At 36.1% G+C, this 16,907-nt stretch overlaps 1 protein-coding gene across 1 annotated transcript in view; it reads left to right on the top strand.

Moving 5' to 3' along the window:
* Positions 1–5,041: 5,041 nt before the first annotated feature.
* Positions 5,042–16,907, top strand: part of HORMAD2 (HORMA domain containing 2) — a gene marked incomplete at its 3' end in the record, with an annotated part of 65,920 nt that continues 54,054 nt past the window's right edge. Inside the window, 6 exon segments of the mRNA XM_079943014.1 lie at positions 5,042–5,406; positions 9,355–9,496; positions 11,420–11,483; positions 12,015–12,051; positions 14,901–14,921; positions 15,852–15,878. Coding sequence (XP_079799140.1) covers positions 5,356–5,406; positions 9,355–9,496; positions 11,420–11,483; positions 12,015–12,051; positions 14,901–14,921; positions 15,852–15,878 — 342 coding nt within the window. The 5' untranslated portion in view covers positions 5,042–5,355.

Here is a 16,907-nt window from a genome sequence, read left to right as displayed (position 1 = left end):
AGTCGGATCGGGAGCTTTGTGGGGGAGGGCTATCTATCTTCTAGGTCAGGTTTTCTCCAGCCATTGAGGTGTTCTGTGAGAATCAATGGCTGGCGCACACCAAGAGGTGTGAGTCCCCACGGGATGACCTCAGCTCCTCTTTCGCCTTATCCAGGATTTGCCGTTTAATCTCATGGACTTTAGTTCCCCAAACAGTGCAGGGGAGAGAGTGTCTTGAAACTCAAGATCAACCAATCACCGAAATGTGTTCAATTGTTCAGAGCACTGGACTCGGTGTGCAGTACATCATGTTACTTGGCTGATGAAAATGAAGAAAAAGTACAGTTCTTGCCCATAAAGGAGTTTTAAACTGATTAGGATAATAATCTAATTTCTCCCCCATTGGGCCATAAATCTCTTGAGGTAGGAACAGTATTTTACATCTTTGTAAGCCTACACGAAGACTAGCACGTGGTAGTCGCCCAGTAAATGTTGAATAGAATGAATAATTGAAGTAGCCTGAAGAAGATATTAAAAAACCAAAAGAGCATGAATAAATACCCAGTTAATATAGTGGAAACCATTTACTCTGAGTGAGCACAGAGTAGGGGAATTAACAGGACCAAATGGGATTTGTTAAAATGGAGAATAATAATTTATGGGAGCAAACTCTGTGAAACCTCTGAGTCACAGGGTGACCTTTAGCAAACCATGTTCCCTTACTGGACTTCACTTTCCTCTTCTTTGTACTGATAGTTTTATATTGTACATTTAAATCTATGATCCATTTTGAATTAATATTTGTATATGGTGTGAGATTTAGGTTGAAGGTTTTCAGGGTTTTTTGGTCTATGGATGTCCTGTTGTTCCAGCACTGTTTGTTAAAAAGACTATCCTTCCTCCACTGAATTGACTTTTCTTTAAAATGAAAGGATTGGATTAGTTTTAGAGGATGTCTCCTCCCCCTTCCAACTCTGATTTAAGCCCATTTATGTTGACAGGTACTTCCTTTGAGTAAAGCCATCTCCTTCATACCATACACATGTATGGAAGGTCATCTAGCTGCATTTTAGAATCTAGCTGTTGGACATTATACATTTGACAGAAAAGGGATTTTCTTGTTTTAAAAAAATGGTTTTGGAAGATTGGGAAAGATGGGTGAAAAGTATTAGGAAATCAACTATTATTGTCTTTGGGCAAATGTAATGAAACTTTTTTGTGTGTGTCACTCAGAATGCCTCCTACACCCCCCCCCCAAAAAAAAGTGGCTTAGGCCTTCAGAAACTAAACAACAGCTGGTTAATTTTTATCTGAATCTTGGATTCACACATAAAAGGGTAAAAGAGTAATTGTGCCACCATTTTAAATAGGGCAATTGTGATGTAGGTCAAGAAGTAAGCCCAGAGTGAGTCTTATCTGAGAAAACACAGAAATTTTGTTTTTCTGGGCTTCCCTGGTGGCGCAGTGGTTGAGAGTCCGCCTGCCGATGCAGGGGACACGGGTTCGTGCCCCGGTCCGAGAGGATCCCACATGCCGTGGAGCGGCTGGGCCCGTGAGCCACGGCCGCTGAGCCGGTGTGTCCGGAGCCTGTGCTCCACAATGGGAGAGGCCACAACAGTGAGAGGCCCGCTTACCGCAAAAAAAAAAAAAAAAAAGAAATTTTGTTTTTCTCAAGATCATAATCCTTGTCACAGAGTAGACATATCAAGCATAAGAGTGAATGTATTGATGCCCTGTGAAGTTTCGGATGTTTGTGGATCCAATATACAAGCAAATATATAAGTCAAAGACATTTGGAAGTTAAAGTTCTGTTCTCAAAACCCATAGTTATGAAATATCTCTTAAGTTTTAGATAATGAGTTAGAACAAGGTGATAAAAAAATATCAGAGTAATTCTCTGAGAGTACATGATCTGTAGAGTCATACCTCCTGGGGCTGTCAGCTTGTGAGCTTTCAAAATTAAGCAGAGTTTGTACTTGAATAGGAGACCTCCACAAAACACCTGCTCAAAGGGAAAAAGACAGTAGCAACAGAATAGTTAGAGGTTGAAAGGAGCCTGGCTATTTAAAATAATTATTTAGATCTTTTTTGCCTTTCTGAAGCCAGTTTATTTCAGGACACCAAAAAGAGACCCTACCATGTTTAGAAATAAGCAAGCAAGCCCAACAACTAAGAAGGTGCTGGTAATGCAGTATTTTAGATGGAATGAAAGCAAGGGAAATTTCATTACAGAGTCATTATAGAAAAACTCCTAAATTGTGAGTCAAATTTTCTTGATTTTTATTCTCAGTTCTGATTGACCTTGAGTAAGTCAATTGACTTCTCTGGACCTTGATTTTCTCATCTAGAAAATTAGATGTTTGGACTAGATGACATTTAAAGTTCCTTCTACTTCTAAAATTCTGTAATTCTATTCTAGACCCTTACTTTTTCCTTGTTCATGTAGTACTTCTCTATTGATTCAGCAGATATTTTTTGAGCACCTACCTACTTTATTCCAGTACTGTCATGGTGCTAAGGATTCAAGAATGAGCTAAACTAGACACAAAAGTTTATATATGATTCCATTTATATCAAATGTCTGGAATAAGCAAATCCATAGAGATGAAAAGTAGATTAATGGTTGCAAGGAGTCAGGCGAGGGGAAAATGAGGTGTGATTGCTAGTGGGTATGGAGTTTCTTTTAACGTAATGAAAATCTTCTGAAATTAGATGGTAGTGATGGTTGCAAAACTTCATGAATATACTAAAACCAACTGAATTGTACCTTAAAAAAAAAACTTAAAAAATATAGAATGAACTAGGCAGATACAACTTTGCCCTCACATTATCTCACAGCAGGGTGGGGTGGATACATAAATGCAATGATATCGAATATATTACAATGGGCACATAACCCAGACTTGGTGGTGAACCAGGGAATAATTCCTCGAGAAACTTATACTAAGCCATGTCTAGAAGATGAGTAGGAATTGGAAAGGGAGGAGGATGTTTCAGGCAGAAGGAACATTACAAAAGCCTGAAAGCTAGAGAGAATATAGGTTAATTAAAGTAGATAAGAGTAGCTGATGCATAAAAGTGTAAGGGAAAATGGTTAGAGATGTGGCTAAAGAGGCATGAGCCAGATCTTGAGGCTATGGTAAGGAGTTTGGATTTCATCCTGAGGACAGTGGGGAGCCACTGAAGTATTTCAGTTGAGGAAGTTACATAGTCAAGTTTGTACTCTAAAAAGAATACTCTGGCTGCAATACAAAGAACAGACTGGAGAAGGGTAAGACCAGTGACAGGCAGACTGGTGGTTGAAGAAATCCAGTCAAAAGATGAGGCTGATCTGATCTGAAGCATAGATGACAACAATGTGTATAAAGTGAGGAGTGGACACTTGAGAAAGGAGAATGGATGTGGGAATGAGGGAGGGAACAGGGTTGAGTCATAGTTTTTAGGCTTGAGCATCTAGGTATTTGATGTTGTCATTCACTTAGCTAAGGTACAGACATAGGTTTCGGGCAAAAGAATTCACATTTGGGTATGCTGGGAACATCAAATTGGAACTGGCTCATAGAGGTATAGATCTGCAACTCCCCAGTGAAACCTAGGTTGGGGGAATACATCTAAGAGTCGTTAGAATAGAAATATAATTGAAACAAGAAAGTATTTGTTCATCCAGGGAGTGTGTTTAGAAGTTAAAAAAAGAAAAAAAAGCTCCTAGGACAGAGCCCTTGAAGAACACCAAAAGCTAAGAAAGGGTCAGGTTACACTCAGAAATGAAGGTTATAATCTGAAGTCAACAAAAGGTACCTTGGAATCATTAAGGACCAAAGGACTATTAGGTGGTTTCAGCCTCATGTAAAATCTTGTAAAAGAGTGTCCCCTAGTGCTGCTCTGAAGAAATAATTTGAGAGAAATTATTACCTGTTTATAATCTCTATCACCACCTTGTGGCAGTGTCCTTAAATAATTCTGCCCTCTTTTATTTGCAAAATCTTCCAGAATCTTGCATTAATTTGTACACAAAAACAAGTCACAGGCTATCCTGAGTGATCCAGAATGGAATTTCTTTAAGTGGGTTATCTACAGATATTTTGGTCAGAACTCCATAAAACCTTGACAAGAAACTACAATATAAATTAAGTCCTTTGAAAAGAAAAAGGGAAATTTACTTCTTTTTTATGTTAGTGAAGCAACAGAATTGAAAACTATGTATTTTAAATATTAATACTTTTTATTGTGGCAAAATGTACATTACATAAAATTCATCATCTCAGCCATTCTTAAGTGTATAATTCAGTGGCACTAAGTGCATTCACAGTGTTGTACAACCATCACCACTACCCATTTCTAAAAATTTTTCATCATCCTGAACAGAAACTCTGTACTCATTGAACTCCCCATTCTTTCTACCCTCCAGCCCCTGGTGACTTCTATTCTATTCTCTGTTGCTATGAATTTGACTACTTTAGGTATCTCTACCTCATATAAGTGGAATCGTGCAATATGTGTCCTTTTGTGTCTGGTTTATTTCACTTAACATAATGTTTTCAAGTTTATCCGTGTTGCAACATGTATCAGAATTTCATTCCTTTCTAAGGCTGAATAATATTCCATTGTATATACCACATTTTAAAAATCCATTCAACTGTTGTTGGACATTTGGGTTGTTTCCACCTTTTGGCTATTGTAAATAATATTGCTGTGAACATTGGTGTGTAATCTGTTTGAATCCCTCCTTTCAATTCTTTTGAGTTTAGACCTAGAAGTGGAATTGCTGGGTAATATGGTAAATCTATTGAACTTTTTGAAGAACTGCCATACTGTTTTCCACAGCAGCTGCACCATTTTACATTCCTACCAGCAGTGTACAAGGATTCTGATTTTTCACATCTTCACCTCCACTTGTTGTTATTTTCCACTTTTTTGAATAGCCATCCTAATGAGTATGAAGTGTAAACTTTAACTTTTGAGTTTACTTTGAAAATCAGTTACACATGAAGTTAATTCAAGAAGTATTTTTGAGCCCCTGTTATATAGAGAGCACTGTTACACTCTGAGGGAATAACAAGGATGAGTAAAATATACTGTTGAATCTTTAGGGGATTTACAATTTATTTTTCCCCTCCAAATGTATTTGGGAACAAGTAAGTCAACTTAAATTTTTATCGGGTGGTTGGAAAAACTAATCCAGAGATCGATCTTTATAGAAAATTGGTAGTGGAGATAAAAATGTTTATTAAACTAATTTTCAAAAGAATACAATCAAATGCTAATTATATAGTTCTTCGGAAAATTCACAATAAGGATTACATTAGGCAAGGTCTCTAATTTTTTTTTTTTTTTACAGGTTAGGCTTGTTAAAAGAATCCTTGATAGATTGCTATAATGGCCACTGCTCAGCTCTCTCATTCTATCAGAATTCACAAGGCACCTAAGGTATTTATTAAGAATTAAAAGAAAATCAATGACTATTTAGTGAGTTAGTTCAGAATCATGACTTTAATCTTTGGTGTTTTTTTAAACAGCAGTTTTATCAGTTAATCGGCACATAATATTCTGGCAGAGTATGTCTACATTTTAACTGGCTAATGGACTGAGGATGTTCAGGAAATCAGAATAGATTTCTACAAAGTAACTTATTGGGTGCTTGTTTCATGTTTATATATTTAGACTTTGTAGAGGAAAAGAAATCAGAAACAAAAAAAAGATGTTTAAAGAGAATGGCTCTTTGTTAGACATTCACTTCCTGACACAATTAGGACACTTCTAATGCACACTATGATGTAATTATAATAACTGGAAGAGAGAGCACTTAGAGAAACTAGGATCCTGGGGCCATGGGGAAGCATGCCAGGGCCAGGCAACCTTGCTGGGTTCACCTGGGCAAATTTATCTTGTCCCATGACATTCATTAATGAACATTCATTGATTCATTGAGAGCTTAATATTATATAATATATATGTAATGCTGTGTTATTCTCTGAGAGAATTAAAAAAAAAGAATCTTCACATTCTAGAAGTTTATAATCTGGTTAGGGAAATAAGATTTACAGGAGGTAAGTCAATATACAAAGCAGTATATGCATTAAATATATGTGAAAAGAGTAAAGCAATACAATTATAGGAATTCAGAGATTTTATATAGACTGGAATGGTTTGTATATTCCTCACGAAGGAGATAGGACTTAAGGTGGACCTTAATTAATGAAAAGGATTAGGAGAGAGGTGAGAGAAGAGAATTCCATGAGGAAAAACTAGCATATGCCTTGGCTCAGAGTAAGAAATGAGCATGGCATGTTTCAGAGAATAACAAAGAATCCATCCTTACTGTAGTGGAGTGTCATCATGTTGGACAGAAGTAGGAAATACAATTGAATAGGAACTTTGGGGACAAATTAATGTGGATCTTAAAAGCCAGGCTAAGGAATTTATGCTTTATTCTGTAATCAATGGAAAGTCAGTGGTTTCACCAGGACAGTGAGTAAAATAATGTTTTAGGAATATTAAGCTGTAGCAGAGGCAGGGAAGATTGAAGTTGAAAGAGAATTAGGGCAGAGAGAAAGCAGTCATCTTTCTGGCTCAAATTCAATATACTCACCAAGCCAACTTCTGATCTCATTGCGTTTCCACTTAGGAAACCCTTCCTGGGGTGAAAATGCTGAGCTGGGTATATGAATTGCAATCAGCTTGGCAGTTATTTTTCTCACTGTAAATTAACAAATTGACCTTTTGATATAAACAGATCTTTGTAGTTTGAACTGCATGAGCTACTTCTCCCAGTAAATTTTAAGTGACTGTATGATTTTGCTATTTAATACTTAAAACAACAATAATAATAACTATAGAAGCTAACATTTATTCAGCACTTACCATGTGCTGGGCACTGTGCCAAGGGCTTTATATTATTATTTCACTTAAACCTTGAAATAAGGGGAAAACTGAAGCTCAGAGAAGTAAAGTAACTTGCCGTAGGTCATGTAGCTTGACAGCTGAGCTGTCAAACATTACTTATATCATTAGCACAATTTCTTATTAAAATAATTTATAATAGTGTTTTATATTATCAAGCCACAGTATTTTCATGTATTAGACATTTATAAAAACATGAATGATAACCCTTAAAGTATTAGATCAACTGAGCTGAGAAAAAAATCCCTGGAGTATAGAAAAGTAACAATTCTAGAGGGCTTTTCCAATCATTGATCTTCATTATTACAAATGGCCTTTTAGATTCTATATTTAAAGTAAACATCTTTATATTTTTAGGTTATTTAATTTAACAAGTGGTTATTACTCAAGTATTGCCTCTAAATTTTGGCATGTTTTCAATAAGTTATTATACATGTATGCCATGCCGGCTATTACCCAATTACCCCCACAGAACCTTAATTTCTCAGGATCTATGGGTACCAAAAGCAATTTTCTGTAAAATTTTACACACATACACATAGACACACATGCATATTACATATTCTCCTTCAACGTTAATCTTTCCTACTTCTGCTATAGCTTAATATTTGTAAAACAATTATTCTGCTCACTCTCCTAATCAAACCTGCTGCTTTTCCACTGGTTACAGAATAAAGCATAAATTCCTTAGCCTGACTTTTTTTTTTTTTTTTTTTTTGTGGTACACGGGCCTCTCACTGCTGTGGCCTCTCCCGTTACGGAGCACAGGCTCCGGACACACAGGCTCAGCGGCCATGGCTCACGGGTCCAGCCGCTCCGCGGCATGTGGGATCTTCCCGGACCAGGGCACGAACCCGTGTCCCCTGCATCGGCAGGCGGACTCTCAACCACTGCGCCACCAGGGAAGCCCTTAGCCTGACTTTTAAGATCCATAATAATTTGTCCCCAAAGTTCCTATCATACATGCAAGAATAATTTTATGTATCTTTTTAACAACTGAATATAATATGGTTTGACAAAATGATGAACTGATAATTCATTTTCGCTATGTAGTGTACCAAAGAGGAAGCAAGCTTACATTGCAAAATCATGTCTAGAATGTCCTGAAGACATTCTAGAACCAGATATAGATAAAGATTTTGGGGCGTTCTCTTTCATCTAAATGCATATTTGTGGGTAGTACCTGCCTCTAAGTAACAGAATTATTAAAACTTCAACAGTTGAAACTGTGCAGTATAGTAAAAAAGACCTCTGAATTTGCATGAGGTAATCAGAGATTTACCATTCTGACTTCTAATATCATAAATTAGTTTCACCTGCTTTTGTATTTTATATAAATGAAATCATACTTTAGTACTCAATTGTATCAGGTTTCTTTGCACTCAGCTTTATCTGTGAGAGTCACTTATACTGCAGAACTTTTGCTTAAGCAAAGCCCAAAGATGTGGAAATACATGGTAGTAGAATAGTAGATGAATAGTAGTTCCACATGGCTAGGGAGTAGGGTGCATAGGAGGGGATAAGGGAGGAGGGGCAGAAGGGAGGGGTGGGAGATGAGACAGGAAAGCTAGGCAAAGATAAGATTTTGACAGTTCTCAAACGCTACACTTGAACTCTACCCTGTATGAACACTGGGAGTGTCATGATAAGATTTGTATTCTTTAAAGTTAATAATGTTGGCAGTATGAAGGACAGATTGAATGAAAGGAACTGTTAGCAGGGAGGTCAGAGGCAACTACAGTAATAAAGGGGAGAAGTGACCATGTCCTGAGCCAAGGCAGTGGCAGTGAGAAGAGAAAGGAGAAAACAGATTTGAGAACTCTCCTAGAGAGGATTAATAGGACTTTGTGATTGGATATGGGGAATGGAGGAGAGAGAGAAGCCTAAGATGACTGTACTTCTAGCTTGGATGATTGGAGTGGATGCTGATCCATTTGTCTGAGAATGAAACTTGGGATCAGGTTTCAGTCAGGGTGATAGAGATAAACTGAGTTTGAGGATGTTATGGCAACTGAGAGAGAGGAGAGTGTAGGCAAAAGTGTTAAGCACTGCAGAGCAGTTTACATAGTACGAGGACCGAGATGAGGTCAATGATAGGATGTACTTGGTGACTTTGGAGAGAATAGTATAGAACAGAGCGGGTGGAAGACAGATTGCAGTGGGTTCTGAGGAGTGTATGAAAGGGAAAATTATATAACCATAGTAAAACTCCCCATTTTGCTTAAATCCATGGGTCATTGTAAAATAAATTATGTCAGTCTTGAATTACTTGGATAACCGTCTCTGCCTTTCTTCTTTGCCTTGCCAGTGAAGATCTAATCTGACGCAATATTCAAAGCCCAGTTTCCTTTTGATTATCTATAAAGGTATCAGATTTGAGGTCTTGAAAAATCTTTCCATTTTACTTGTGATAATGGCATGATGGGCTGAATATATTAAAGAATACTAATCTTTTTCATTTTCCCTCCCTCCCAGCAAACAGTTTTCCCATGTCACATAACTAAGGAGCATGAGTCATTGATAATGGTGAAGAAACTTTTTGCTACTTCTATCTCATGTGTAACATATCTAAGGGGCCTGTTTCCAGAGAGCTCTTACGAAGAAAGCCATTTGGATGGTAAAGTTTAACTAAATGGTTACTTTGGCTGGTGGAGCCCTTTTCCTCTATTTGGCAGGAGTAAAACTTTACTTTCTCACAGAGTGTGCTAATTCCAAGTCATGGGTTCTTTAAGATCAATTTGCTAATTCATTTTCCATTTTAATTTCACTATGTTTAGTGGTTTTACTTATAGGAACCATTAGTTCCTGGCTAATACCAAATCACGGAATGAAGAGAAAAGAAATATGTATGGACAAGCCCAGTAATTCTAAACTGTACCTACAAAAGCAGCAACCAGATCGAAATCTACTTGGGGGCTGTACATTTGCACTATTTTGTGTCTCAACTGAATTTTTTTCTTTGAGGTAGACTTTGGCCTTGAGGAATTTTAATTGAGAAGTTTAATTCTTTCTGTTAACATATACAAATATGTGGAAAATATGCATACCCATGCCAAACCCATTTGTTGATTAACATGGATATGTAGACAATTATTATTCTAATCAGCTCTGGTTTTTTCTTAATTTTCTGTCTTTTCTACTTTTCTTCCTTTTATTTCTTATGTCCTTAAACTCATGATCTCATTTCCTTGTATTGTATTTCCTTGTATTACTATTTCCTTGTAGCTGTTTCTGTCTCCTTTCCTTCTCTTGTATTAAAAAGAATGTACCTAGGACTCTTCAATTTTTCAAAAATCTTTTTGTTTAAAAAGATGGATTATGATAACAATTCAGAAAATTTTGCTGATTTGTCATGAAAGTGGGAAAGTATCATTTGGAAAATAAATATAGAGGGCTACAAGTTTCCTTGTAAGATGTTATTTTTCAAAATCTAACTTTACTTTAAATTTCTCACATCTGTATTTAATGATATACTTAGGCCTCATTCCAATTTAATTTTCTTAAACATTTGATTCTCTACATGAGCATCAATGAAATGCATGTGTGCTATAAACACAAAGGCATTATATTTGCAACTGTGACAGCCTCATTTGTGTTATGTCCTCTTTTGGTCTACAGGATATAAATCTGTAATAGTGAAAATGTTTATATGTAGCATATAGTTGCAGTTTCTCCTCTTGTTTGGAATATAGAATTGGAAAAAGACATATTTGGAGTAATTAAGCGCTTACTGTGTGCCAATCACTAACCTGTGCATGGAGGGCAATACCATTGTTTATAGCTTTATTTTTTGTGACAGTTTTAATGGAAGTTATATATCTCCCTCCCAGTGTTTGTACTTAAAGTAGCATATATCATAAAAGTGCCCAGTACTCCTAAGTTGCTCTCTTTTTGGCAATCTCTAAATGTTATACCAATATGGAATAATTTTCATATCTCTCAATAGCAATAGAGGTAACATCAATTTTAGGATAGGAAAACAATCTGAAAAGGTGAAGTGATTTATATAAAGTTATACATGAATCAGTAATTGATTTTAGACTGATCTAAACCAAAACTTTTAATGTGATTTTCTTATTCTTCCTTCCTATAGTAAGGTAGTCGAATTTCAGATGGAAATTAATATTTGAGAATAATCCATGGAAACATTTTTCATCCTTTTTTTCTTTCATTGAGAGAGAGAGAAATACCAGAGAAGTGATTTGAGACTGAGGTGTACGTTTTAAATTGGTTGATGGAGATGGTCTCAGTACTACCTTATGATAACTTAGAATTCAGCAGAAGCAAAGAAGTGACACAAATTGATTTTGCAACCAAATCAGTTGTGCTACATTGTAGAAGGGAAGACTGCTAATCTATAATAAAAATGGGAACTAAGTCAATTATCAACATAGGATTTATTTTTAAATTAGATATTTTGTGATTCAAAATGTTTTTATAAGCTATAAACTAAGTAAGTTATAAAAATAAAATCATGAAAGGAAATACCCTTATTTAGTATGGACAATTTTAGTGCAACAGACTGTTTCTATTTTTGTAGACCTCAGTTTAAAAATCCTCCGAGAAGATAAAAAATGTCCTGGGTCACTGCATATTATCAGGTGGTAAGTAATTGAAATTCCACCAAAGTTGAACAACATTATTTTTATCATAGCTGAAATTACCCATAAGACTTTATTTGGTAAGATCATTTCCTTAAAACTATTGTCTTCTTCCTTTCTTTCTTTTCATCTTCTTTTTTTTTAATTTCCTAGAAATGTGTAACAATTATTCAATATTATTTTAAGATACTGATTTAGTTTTGTTTTTGAAGAAAGTGGACTTTATATAAGAAAGAAAAATATCAATCAAAATTTGATTACTCATCATATGCATGTCAGTGTCCTAAACATTATGGGAGGCCAAAAGAAAAATAAGATGTGATTCCCTACCTCAAAATTGCTTACATATTATTTATAAAGTACTATCAACATATTAAAAGATATAGGAATTTCTAAAAAATGATTAAATGGGAAAGGTGAAATGGTTATCAATTTAATGTATTTCAAAGCAAGAAACAAATCAGTTTTGTACTTGGGATTCTTTCTGGCTTTGCATCTGGTCCAAATTGACACCAAACATTTATTTCTTGACAGGATTCGAGGTTGTTTTGATGCTTTGGAAAAGAGATACGTAAGAATGTTTTTAAATTTACACCAGGATCAAAGACTCATCCTTTATCCCTTTAAAAGAAAAATTTAGCCTTTATTTTGTTGTTGTGTTTTAACAGTATACCAGTTCCTACATTTGCATTCATGAACCAGTTTCTTTTTATTTTGTGTCTTTGTTGTCCTGTTGATGTCTCGTTTACATCAATTAGAAATGAAACCCTCATTTTTCTCTTTTACATACTCATATCTTTTTGACCACAGAATTTCCTCTGAAGTCACTGGAAGAGATCCACAGGATGTGGGAAAGGGCAGACAAGAATCTGGCATTTAGCACATTGAACATGTTCAAAATAGTGGCGATTCAATTTGCAGATATGAAAGGAAAAAATGGACTTGAATAATCGGTTTTTATTCTATGTTAGTTATTTTGTTAGCTATGCTTGGCATATGTATATAACCTGTTCCCTCAAAATAGCTAGTATTGTAGCTTGAATTTTTTTAAATGCAGCTTGAATTTTAAGTGCATTAGATTTTTCTTGCTGCCCAAGACAGCTGTGAAGCGTGTAAAAATTAGAGGCTCTAGTCCTAGTTGAAGAGATAATATATAAATGAACTTTCCACCACTGCTTTCTCCTTTCCCCATCTCTGTCTTCTTTTTACTTCTCAATTCCTATTCCTTTAAAAAACCTTAAAGTGAGTAAGCCTTACATTGGATTATTTAGTTGCACTGATATATTTCCTTTTTCATTGAATAGTTATTACTTATGATTTATTCAACACTGACTAGGGGGTTGAGGGATACAAAGATAAAACAGATATGAGATTGTGCACACAAAGAGCTTATAGTCCATGGCAGAAGATAGATGACATCATATGCACGGCTGATGATCAGCTATTGCACACTGGCATAGCTGTACCTGTTGTTAAAATGTTGAAGTACTCTATATCCAGTGGTAAATGGTTGCTTCTCTGAGATCCCAAATGACTCCCACCATGTCCGCCCCTTCACCCCACCAGTGTCTCTTCTGGGATGTCCCTAGACTGTTCCACAATCTAGCAACTAAAGGGTTGACACCTGGCCCAGGGGGGAGCTTCCAGGAACCCAGCACCAGGGCTAAGTTGGCATCTTTTCTGATTGGTCAGTACCTGTGCCATGTTGGGCTGTTAAATTTTGATTTTTTCATATCAGTTTGATATTTCATTAGAAAGTGATGCATACCAAAGGCAAGATATTGATCATGTGCAAAGGAAGTATGGAAAAGGAGGGGTTATATCCAGTGAGGGACATAAGGGAAATCTTTGGGAGAAAATGACTTTGAAGGCCCTTAGTATTTAGACAGGTTGAGAGGGGAAGAAGGTCCTCACCAGTACACCGAACAGCACTCATTCATTCTCCTTTGTCCATTCATTTAGCAACATTTCTTGAGTGCCCATCTTTGAGGGGCAGTGAAATATAGTTAAGAGCTCAAGGTTTAGAAGAAGTAAGTCTGAAGTGAATCCTAGTTCTGCCACTTAATACCTGTGTGATCTTGGCACATAACCTACCTCTTGGTAACTTAGTTTCTTTACAATAATAATAGAATGAACCTCTTAGGGTTGTTTGAGAATTAAATGAGTTAATAATCTAAAGCAGTAGTTTTCAAACATTAGCTTGCATCAGAATCACCTGGAGGGCCTGTTAAAACACACATTGCCAGGTTCCACCCCAAAATTTCTGGTGTAAGAATTTTCATTTCAGACAAATTCCAAGTGATGCTGAGACTGCTGGTCTAGGGACCATACTTTCCAAGGCATCACTCTCACCATTGCTCACCATGTTCAAGCACACAAGCATTCGAGAACATGCCAAGTGCCTTTTACCCTTGTACATATTGTTACTTTTGCCTGCAAAATTTTCTTCCCTACCCCACACCCTTTATCTGGCTAATTCCAATTTATCCTTCAGGTCCCAGCTTAAATATTTACTTCCACGGGGAGGCCTTCCCTGACAACCACCCCCCACCCCCGCCACCCCTCTCCCAGCCTAGACTGTCCATCTGTTTAATGGTCACAAGCACTCAGTGCTGCTACTTCATAGCAATTAACACAATTGTAATGATGTACCTATCTGTGTGCTTTTTTTGTTCTCTCCTGCTGGTCTGCATGTTCCCTGAGATCAGGGGCCATTTCTATTTTTGAATGAATGAATGAACTATTAATTAAATAATTAATATAAATTAGAGTTTTACTGTGTAGTCTGAAAATCAATTGTATGCAGTAACCAAAACGGCCACACAGTGTCACTAAAGTTTTAGTCTTTTGGGTGAAATAGGTGAATAATTTGATACAAAATTATGGTCCTGAAATTTTCTCATTTGTATCCTAGTTTTTAATAGGCTTGCTTATATCTCTATCTCTGTATCTATATATTCCATTATTCTTCCAAGCAGAATCTGTTTATAGTAATGTAGTTGTAGGGAGGGCAGAGATTTTGTAGACTTGTATCAGACTTAAAATTTTTTATTTTAGATTACTTTCAAAACACAAACTGTTTTCGAGATGCTTATGGCATAATTAACTTTTAGTAATAATGAATTATTTTGTATATCTTTTGCCTCCCAAACTAGAACGTAACTTATAAAGACTAAGGATAGTTATCTTCTTCTTTTTTTTTTTTTCCATCTCTCCCCTCCCCAGCAGAACCTTGGGTATGTAATAGAGACTCACATGAATGGATGAAAAATTAGTATCCATTTCTCTGACCTTCTGAATAGTATTTTTTTCCTACCCAGATCTTTTAATTTGAAAGTCATATTTTAATTAGACTTTATTGAAAATAATAATAATATAGGTGCAAGTGTATAGTAACAATAGTTTTCTTTTCTCTTGAAGCTACACGTGGCAGTACTTACAGTAAGTGCACATTTAAAGACCAAGCCTCTGTCTCTGCTTCATTGTCTTTTGGCAAGTGAAATAGTAAAACAGTACTCTCCCCCATCCTCCCTGAATTTCATTGTCTGTCCTATGCATTTTGGAAGAAAAAAAAAACTCTATCAGAAGTTTTAATAAAAGATCACAATCTACATATTTCTTTGGCATATTATAATACATGAGGAAATATATAGGCTATACTATCTGCTTCATCTATTGGCTATTAGCATTTCATTTTCTGAGTTAATTTACAGACTCAAAGCTCTTTGTTCTTGAAGTTTTACAGACTTTTTTGAAGCTTTGTATACTTCCTGGTATATAACACGGTATATGTAGTTATGAATAGAAGGAAAATGAGAAGATACTATTTTTTTTTTTTTTTGCGGTACGTGGGCCTCTCACCGCCGCGGCCTGCCCCGTTGCGGAACACAGGCTCCGGACGCACAGGCTCAGCGGCCGTGGCTCACGGGCCTAGCCGCCCCGCGGCATGTGGGATCCTCCCCGACCGGGACACGAACCCGTGTCCCCTGCATCGTCAGGTGGACTCTCAACCACTGCACCACCAGGGAAGCCTGAAAAGATACTATTGAGAGTCTTAGATATATGAGTTATTTTAAAATTTTTAAACCATAACAAATTACTGTGACTGTAGTGCAGTCGCAGTAATCATAAATATCTGGTTATCAATTTCCTTATAATCAGGGTTCACAGAATGCTCTAAAGACTCTCTATGTTCACAAAATAAGAGCTTATTCTATCTCTAGCTTGAAATATATATCTCAAGATACATATATATATATATTTCAGTACTCAATTAATATAGCACAAATTGAACTCTTCACATAGAAAATGTATTCTGTGGGGAGTAATCTAGTTTCAGAAATTAAATGCTGTTTATTTTTCCTTAAATAGCTTTACACAAATCCGAAGGAACCTGAGGTAAGAACACATAAAGAGATGGGCAGTATATTATATTTAAATATGTTTACCTGAGTTGAGGCTATAAATTCTATCACTAGACTACCATATGAACAAAGCAACTTGTAGTGAGCTTTTTCAGTGTGTTTTATTATAAATGTCACCAATTCTTTATTATGAGATTTAAAAAACTACCTAAGGGTATTGGGAAAAAAACATTGAGTAGAACTGAGCGTATTCCCTAACACGTTAACAGTAAGAATCTGTATGAAAACTACCTTTTATTTTTATTTTAAATGATGCTGAATCCTTTCTATTTCTGACCTTTGTGGCATAATGCTAAACTTTTTTTTTTTATGGCTAACTTAATTCTCTCCCTTCTGACATTTTCATAGATTTTTTAAGCTTTACCTCTTTACTTCTCTCTCTAAATTTCTCCCCTCTGCTTATTGAATCCTACTCATCCTCAACACCAACTTATGTTTAAAGCTTTCATGAAAGCCTCTTTGGCTGTTTTGTTCACACTAATTTCTCCTTTCTCTAAATTCCTTTCTCCAGCAGGACCTCACATTTAACACTCTTAATTAATTCATAAAGATTACTTTATCTCCCTAACCAGATTGTGATTCCTGAGGACAAATCTTGTCTTCTTTTCGATCTCCCAGTGTGAATTCATAGTCCTGGATACGTAATAGTAACTTGTGCTACTTTGAATGACAGCTGTGGCAGTGGCACAAATGGAGGGAGAAGCCCTTCGTTCTTTCTTCTCATTCTATCCTCTATTTTCCTCCCAGCTTTCTTTCCTCTTCCCTTTCCCTTTTGCTTGCTTTCAATTTTCCTTCCCTAAACCTATGGATTTAGCCTAACTGGTAACCTTCACAACTAAGTTAAGTGTTTTTTAGCCTTTAATATCCTTTCTTCTTTGGCAAGATTATAAACAGCTGTTTGAGCAAGGCAGAAGAAAACTGGTGCATGAGGTGGGTAACAATTCCTCAATGCCCAAGCTAAACCTATTTTTATCTTTGTCTCTAGTTTAGTTTCAATTTTTTT

The sequence above is a fragment of the Stenella coeruleoalba genome (genome assembly GCF_951394435.1).
Source record: "Stenella coeruleoalba genome assembly, chromosome: 14".
NCBI classification, from domain to species: domain Eukaryota; kingdom Metazoa; phylum Chordata; class Mammalia; order Artiodactyla; family Delphinidae; genus Stenella; species Stenella coeruleoalba.
This window is presented reverse-complemented; position numbering and strand designations above follow the sequence as displayed.